The 7,915-nt window shown below is 43.2% G+C and overlaps 1 protein-coding gene across 1 annotated transcript in view; it reads left to right on the top strand.

Annotated features, from left to right (window-relative positions):
• The window catches only part of LOC105558029 (UNC93-like protein), a 60,398-nt gene that overhangs the window by 41,612 nt on the left and 10,871 nt on the right, over positions 1 to 7,915 (top strand). Inside the window, exon 4 of the mRNA XM_012005516.1 lies at positions 4,535 to 4,697. Within this exon, the coding sequence (XP_011860906.1) occupies positions 4,535 to 4,697 (163 nt within the window). The remainder of the gene's footprint in view (positions 1 to 4,534; positions 4,698 to 7,915) is intronic.

The following is a 7,915-nucleotide window of genomic DNA, read 5'->3' as shown; positions in this document are numbered from 1 at the left end:
GGATCAAAACAGGCCAATCATACATTACGGTTGAATGGAAACCTGTTCGTGAGTCGCGCGTCGATAGTGTTAATGCACTAACACTATCGACGCGCGACTCACGGACAGGTTTCCGTTCAACCGTAATGTATGATTGGCCTGTTTTGAACCTTTTTATCTAAAAAAAACTACTACTCGGAACGAAAAATGGCAAATAACTTTTTAATTTATTTTTTCGACGACTTTCTTGCTATGCTATTTTGATTCACGAATTTCAGGACACCCTGTATATGTGTACATATATATTCGAATTTTAAAATTTAATTCGTGACAGAAAGAACAGAAAGAGTCTTTCGGTATTGTCCGAACTAATTTGGTAGATGACCGGTTGAACCTTCTCTTCGAGACATATTGCCCGCGAAAGATCGAAAGATCTGAGCGTCGTGAGTGTCAATCTCTCGCTCTTTTTCTTTCCACCGTCATTCGTCTTAATGACAGCATCGTCCGTGATGTCTGCATATTACGAGGAGTATTACGTAAGAGGCGAGTGTATTAGATCTGTACGCAGATCGCGGTCGAGACGTCTCTTGCCGCTATCTTCCATTCGCATTGCTTCCAAGGCTGCGCCGTAACGGTTCAGGCCTAGTCTGTGGAAACGTTGGAAAGCGCAGCGGAAACATGCGCTCGTGAAGACGCAACTCCGGTTGAAAGACGCAAGACGAAATTCTTCGATTACAAAGTACATTAAATGTGTCCGTGGCCGAGTATAACAATTGTGCACAATCGATAAAGAAAGAATTGACAATGAATAGCAATTCTGACACGCTTTCTCTCGAGCGGAACGAAGAGAGTTGTCGAAATTGACCAGCAATGCAGCCCGTTAAATTGCTCGAGTTTCTGAATTATGTATCTGGATTAACGCGCGGCGACTCGTGCGTGCATAAATCCGCTCGCGATTTTCGCAAAGCGAGCGTTTAATGTTTAATGCACGCGCAACGTGCACCGATCCGCTCTGTTCTCTCCGTTCCAAGGAGGCTGTGATCTTTAACGACGTTGTGTCGCACGAATTAATGGAAATTACGAGTTAAATCGATCTTCCGGAATAAGGAACGACGTAACTGCGTCGCGTCGTTCGTGACAATAAAAAAAAATGCAAGCGTGTCACGAACCTACGCGGAAATAACGGCGTTTCCAGCGTATTATTGATGACAAAGATTCTTTCCCTCCACACGGAAAGACCGGCCAAGGCAAAAATAACTGAAATGAAAATGTTGCCGTCTAAATAGCAGGGGCATCTACATTGTTTTGTGTCGCAACGTTCACTAAGTTTGCTGCACAAAACGCATAGTTGTCTCCACGACTTGTCATACCAATGTTTGTATGACGACTACAGATATAGCTGTCCCAAATATTACTATTTATTGGGGTTGTGCCAACCCTAATCAGACATGTGGTAATTCCATATCGGTCTCTCCGTGCAGCGACAATGAGGCATATAGGACGATCGCGAGTTGAATTTGACAGCTTCACACAAACAACAGTTTTCCTAAATAATTCATCTTTGTAACTGAAAGTTCACAACTGAAATTTAGTCGCCACGTACAGTTTTTAACTACGGCAGCTACATTTTTCTTTCCGCATAGACAAATTGAAAACCGTCTCTGTTCTTAACAGGTATTATAGCTCGGCCTGGAATCTCGAAAAAAGTAGCAAAATAGCTAATCGAAGATTGACGCTGTGAGCTTTGAAATCCACCTGACATATAGAAATCGCGGAAATTGCAAGCCGGCGCCTCTCGTCAATCAAACAGTCGTCAGGCAATTTCATCTGTGGAAAACCTCCTCGGAAATGAATATGTATTTCTCCGGAATTCCGTGGCACGAGATGTATAATTTAATCGCTATTATATTAATCGTTTTCGCTTAACGAGATGTTCATCGCGTCTAGCAGACTCGTGATCGATTTCTCTTTACTTTGACTCGCGCGCGAAAATCGTTTCGCGCCATAAAGAGACGTACGTAAAAAAAAAGATAAAGAAACGCGACTTCTACAGTAATAAATCGTCTTTAGTTAAGTATGCATGATCGAGACAGATGATCGTTCTCGCGTCTGTCACAATCGCTCGTCACGCTGTCAATATTGCCAGGCGCGATTTATGACAATACGCAATTCGAGAGCATAATGGAGCAATCGCGTGTAGATCGCCACGAAGGATACGCCGAGGATCACGCCGCGGATCACGCTGTCCACGTCCTCTCGACGTCTCCTTCCTGAAGAGAGACGCGTGTACCTGTTTTCGCGCAAGTGTCGATTCGTAACACCGCTCTCCGCGGCTGCCAACGGTGGCCGTGGCTTCGGCCGGGCCCAGAAATCCAGCAAACGTGTTCTCAGGAATGTCGTCCCCCGAGGTGGAGAACACTTGCTGTCGAGCCGAACGTTTAGCGGCGTCGGGAGATTTATTTCGCGAATTTCTTATCGACACAACGGTATCGGCCGTTACGTCGTCCCTAACTTCTCGCGAGTCCTCGCGGATTACGTTTGCCTGGTTTGTCCCAGCTTTTAACATCGGGCTTATATTCGTCGCGATAACGTCTCTCTCGTTCCTACGACATCCATTAATTCCGCGATGAGCTTTTAAGATCTCATTGTATTCCGGAACATTTGTTACAATAATAAGGTCAAATTTTGTGCAACCTTCTAGATTAACGTCAGTATTTTCTTGACTATACCTGGCATTTTTAATAATACAGAAAATTTATTACGAAAAATATTACCTCAGCCAGGGTTTGAACCTGCACCTGCCTACGCTCTAGGCGGGCGTCTCACCAATTCGACCACCGAGGGCACATGATAATATTTGTCGCAATAACAGTATAAAGATGTCGTCAACGCGTCTATTTCGACTTTCGGGAGTTCTAGATTCTAGTTCTAGAAGTTCTAGACTTTTGTGACTTCTAGATTAATTTTAGAAGTTCAGATGCTTCAGGTACCAATCGTCATTCTGTGATAAAACGGAGAAAGCTGACAAATAGAATGTTCAACAAGCTTCTTTAGAGCCTGTAAAACTTTTCGATGTTACGCCTGCCATTAATATTGAATATTCTCACGTGAAATCGTTATACGAAAGTAAATTTCAACTGGTTAATCTCCAAGTTTTCATTGAACAAAGTACCGTTCCGCGTGCGACTTTTACAGCGCGTAAATCTTCCAGGCTGCGATCTTACTAAAGATTAGCACTTTGACCAACGCAAGAATGCGATGGACTTTTTTCCCTCTTTATCGTATCAACGAAAAGTACCAGACACGTAACACGCATGTCTTACGTTACTTGTACATTACGTTAAATCAAATTAAATTCTCTCATTGACAAAACAGAATACTGCACATGATAAATTTTTTCCGGAGGTCGAATTGATGTACATTTGCCAACATTATTAAATCCGCCATTCAACAGATTCATGGTAGCGAAAGAAAACCTTTTACGTAAATCAATTCTCGTGTAAAATAATTTGGGTGTCGTTTAAGATATTAAATCTCGCTCTTTATGTCATCGTGAAAAATACCGCGGCAAAGTAAGCGGATTTCCTATTAAATATGAAAGATATTAGCTATTATGCGGCCCGATCGTTGATTTATTGCGGATAATGTGAAATGCGAGTCGAATCGTACGTCACCCGGTGTCCGTTCATCTAATCGTGGCGCAGAACGATGAATGAACACGACTGGAACACGCGGCACCGTTCAATGGCAGTGTGCGCCAGTGGAAGTTTGCTAATTGCGCAACCTGTTTCCGCGTGGCTCGCGCTGCACGGACGCTGAATAAGTACGTGGACGGTACAATCGCGATGATAATTAATCGCGGTCGTCATTAATCCCCATCCGAGCGGGCCGCGCTCTTCCTCTTTGCGAATAGCGGCGCAAAAGTCCGCCGGAAAATCATACGTTCTAAGCGGCAGCCGATCATCATTGTCCATTCGCGTTTCCCGCTCTTTTGTTCGCCTGACTCTTGACTTATGCCGCATTACGTGCATCGCGCGGAATTATGTTCGACGTAAAATATAACCGCGCGGATTACTGTGGTAGTATGTCACACGGCCAGTACACGTGAATGGCATTGTCATCTCGAAATAAATTTCGAACAATTTTACATTTTGACAGTGAGAGAGAGAGAGAGAGAGAGAGAGGGGGGATCAGGCACAAATGCGTATTAATCGTAATTAACAAATGTAGATGTTTGTACTATTCATCTAAAATTGATAAAAATTGCGCAGATTTTCCTGACAGCGGAAAAGCGAGTGAATGAGAATTCCTGCATTACCGCTGAAACGTATTATTAGATGAATCGGCCGGCGGTCGCAATTTTGTCTTCCCGGAATCAGACCGATTACCGCGCGCACTTGCTTTATTTCTGCACGTTTGCGCCTAACCACTTGCTGGAGGCTCATTGTTACTCAATATAAGCTAATAAGTCGATAAAACCGCGGAGCGATTATATTTTAACGGGCTTCTCAAGGGGACTTACGGATGTTCATGATATCCTTTAATTGTCTTCCAGGTACGGTGAGAAGCAACGACGATCGGACAGCCAAGAATTGAGCGGCATCCAATTGCTCTCAGCTACGGCCTACCAGCTGAAGAAACCTTACCAGCAACTGCTGATACCCATCACGATATGGATCGGCATGGAGCAAGCTTTCATCGGCGCCGATTTCACGCAGGTGGGCTCTTCAAAACACGCGTAAACGAATTTTAAACGGCCCCTGCGCCACATTTCTAAATCTAGTGAGAAATGCAGTTTCTAAATAAGATCCGATGTTTGTTGGAAAGATGAAATAGTACTTATATAGTATATAATTTTCTATACACATGCATATGCATGAAATATTTGTAGTGATCGATATAACATTCCAAATAATTGATAAAAAAATAATTTAATGGCCTTCTGACACAGGCACGCTTGTAATTTTTACAACAAGTCGTTGGAGAAAGATGAAATAGTACTTTTATATAATTTTCTATGCAATATCTTATGCATATTTGAAGTAATCGATATAACATTTCAAATAATTCATAAAAATATAATTTAATGGCCTTCCGACACAGGAACGCTTGTAATTTTTACGACAAGTCGTAAAAAGAAACCACTTCTTCTTTGTCAGCGGAAAATGACGAATTTTCTACCCCCAGAAACACTTTGGAAATAGACTATTTGTACAATTAACAATGATCCTCGTCGACCTAATGCATAGTAAAATGTGCAAACGAATTTATCTATCACGGTAGATGGACTCGATCGTGTGCATTAAAACGCACGATACTTTCTAATGTCAGTTCCGATCGCTCGCCGACATATAAATCGACGCCGGTCTCTCCCTTTCGTGCACATTGTACACCGCAGTCGCCGGTGAAACAATGGCATTCCATTTTGCAATCTACACGGCTGGCAGCGTGTATCAACCTTTTATTACCTCGCGCGCACCCGGGACCACGTGTTCTCGCGAGGCATTGATAAGGAAACGGCCGTCCTTGGCTTCGTACCAGGATCCGACATTAACGAAGCTGACAATGACGTCAGTATCTGACTCCGTAATTACAATTCGAACTCGGGCCGTCATCAGGCGGAGCGAAGAGGCGAAAAAAAGAGACGAATAAAAAAGCCGAGTTCCGTATTCTCGTTTATAGCGCTCCTTTCTTAGTCCCGGGCACGTACAGCCAACTGTATTTATGGCGTTGCAGACCGCGCGCGGAGATTTATCGACGTCGCCCCGCGATAACGTTAAACCGCCGCGGACGTAATTATTTGTCATGACGAACGACAGTCTCCGAGAAAACGGTAAAATCTCGACCGCTGGAGGAATATTTCATCATTGAACGTACAACGGCAGACGTGTTGTTACAAAAGCTGCCAGTAGTCCGTGCAAGAACACGAAAAGAACATATCCGGTGTCAACGTCAGAGCTAGAATAATGATTCAACGCGTCGCGCGTTATTTCTTGTCACTGCAAGATCTGTCGATTGGTTTACGGGCACATTTAACAAAGACATTCGCAAGTGCTTGATCATTTCTTATGTAAAATTATGTAATCGTCTCTCGTATACGATTGCTCGAGAGGAATTTTATCTATCTCGGAGCGCATCCCAATCGGATGCTGAGAGAATCTACGGTTAACCTACTTCCGACGAAACCCGAGGCTACAAGGATATCTATTTTTTTTCATTATATATATTTCATTTTATATTTATATTTATATATAATGGAAGCCTCCGGCCGGTCGTCGAGCTCTGTAACCGGTCGGTCTCTCCGTAGATTTTCTCTTTTTGCAGGCTCTTTAACTGGCGCCAGAGTCTGTCTTACCCGACCGGTCTTCAACTACCGCGAGCCGCGACGACAATCTTCGTTATCTTTGCTGATAGTGGGAGTACTCGCGGTGTGGAAACCGGTAGACACTTTTCTTTTCCTCGGCACGGAAATTTGCCGACCGGAATCGTGAAGCCAGCGGCGTGCATCCTTTTAAATTGTTTAATCCGCTTCAATCGTCGCCTCCGATACGGAGATTTACTCCGCCAGCTCCACTTTCTATGAAATTAACGTCAATTTCCGTTCGACAGATTCTGAATTAGCTCTTATGCCTATACACTTGACGTCATAGGTAATTTATCATGGCAAGTCCATTTGCATCTTTTTTTCACGCTTTAATGTATCTATTCGAAAATCTTGGTGAATAGTAAAACGATTGGACGAGGAACATATCTGCTAGAGCTCTTAGCTTATAACTGTTTCATTAATAAAATTTCTCTAATTTCTATAATTTCATTATAGACACAATTGATCCTATCAACTGACACTCATGCGCAATGAAATGTCTTACAAGAGGTCGCGACATTCGAAATCGAGTGTGCGACATGAACACTCAGTCAGAAATTACTCGTCGATCGACGTCGAAACGCTGTCGAATCGACGTCAATATGGCGGTTTCGATGTCGACGCGACATCGTTTCGACGTCGATCGACGAGTTATTTCTGGCTGGGCAGGAATGTAAGAAACAAAACGAAAATGTAATACATTACTTAAACTTAGCATCTGTTTTCTGTGGATAGAATGTGCCTGAGCACTTGGTGCAGGCATATTGACCTGCTGGTTGCCAAAGTTCCATGGGAGTCTTCTCAGTGCGTATTTTTTGGTTATTTTATCCGAAAAGTAACATTACCACGGTAGAGTATCACGAAAATGTATATTTATATATTTTTCCTCTCTTCGAAGCCTTTCGCTCGATTTCTTTTCGCACGCTATGCCTCGGATAACGAGTCGCGATCAACAAAACGTAACGAAAGATCGATCTGGATCAGCTGGACACGCGCCAGATGTGGAACGCCGGTTTCTCGATGCGTGACGGCCACGAGGACGCACGATCGTCCTCCGGAAACACGTGTTGTCGATTAGAGATACGGGATTTGCGGGAACGAAGCTTGTGTTAACTCTTTCAACGGTGACTTTATTGAAAAGTGAGTTACGCGCAAAGTATATGATTAAAAACAATCTGATATCGATGGAACACAATAAGTCTCTGTTACTAATGAGATATACTTCATAAACTTGTATTGTGAGACAGTATACAGGGTGAGTCTTTCCATATCCGACAAAATTTTTGAGAAGGTAGAACGGATCGAGATGAACGGAAAAGTCCTGTACCATTTTGCAATTTTCGTAATAGTTAACGAGTAATTAATTATTAAAAATCGTTGTCTTAGGCCGGCCTACCGCCCAATTCGAGCGCGTGGCAAGATGTGACCGCCCGGCGATCGATATTGCTATGCGCACATCTCGCCACGCGCTCGAATTGGGCGGTAGACCGGCCTAAGACAACGATTTTTAATAATTAATTACTCGTTAAATATTACGAAAATTAAAAAATGGTACAGGACTTTTCCATTCAT

This window comes from Vollenhovia emeryi, unplaced genomic scaffold, assembly GCF_000949405.1.
Source record: "Vollenhovia emeryi isolate VEMERY1.0 unplaced genomic scaffold, V.emery_V1.0 DF939389.1, whole genome shotgun sequence".
Lineage (NCBI taxonomy): Eukaryota > Metazoa > Arthropoda > Insecta > Hymenoptera > Formicidae > Vollenhovia > Vollenhovia emeryi.
The sequence above is the reverse complement of the archived record's forward strand: the minus strand, read 5'-3'. Positions and strand labels throughout refer to the sequence as shown.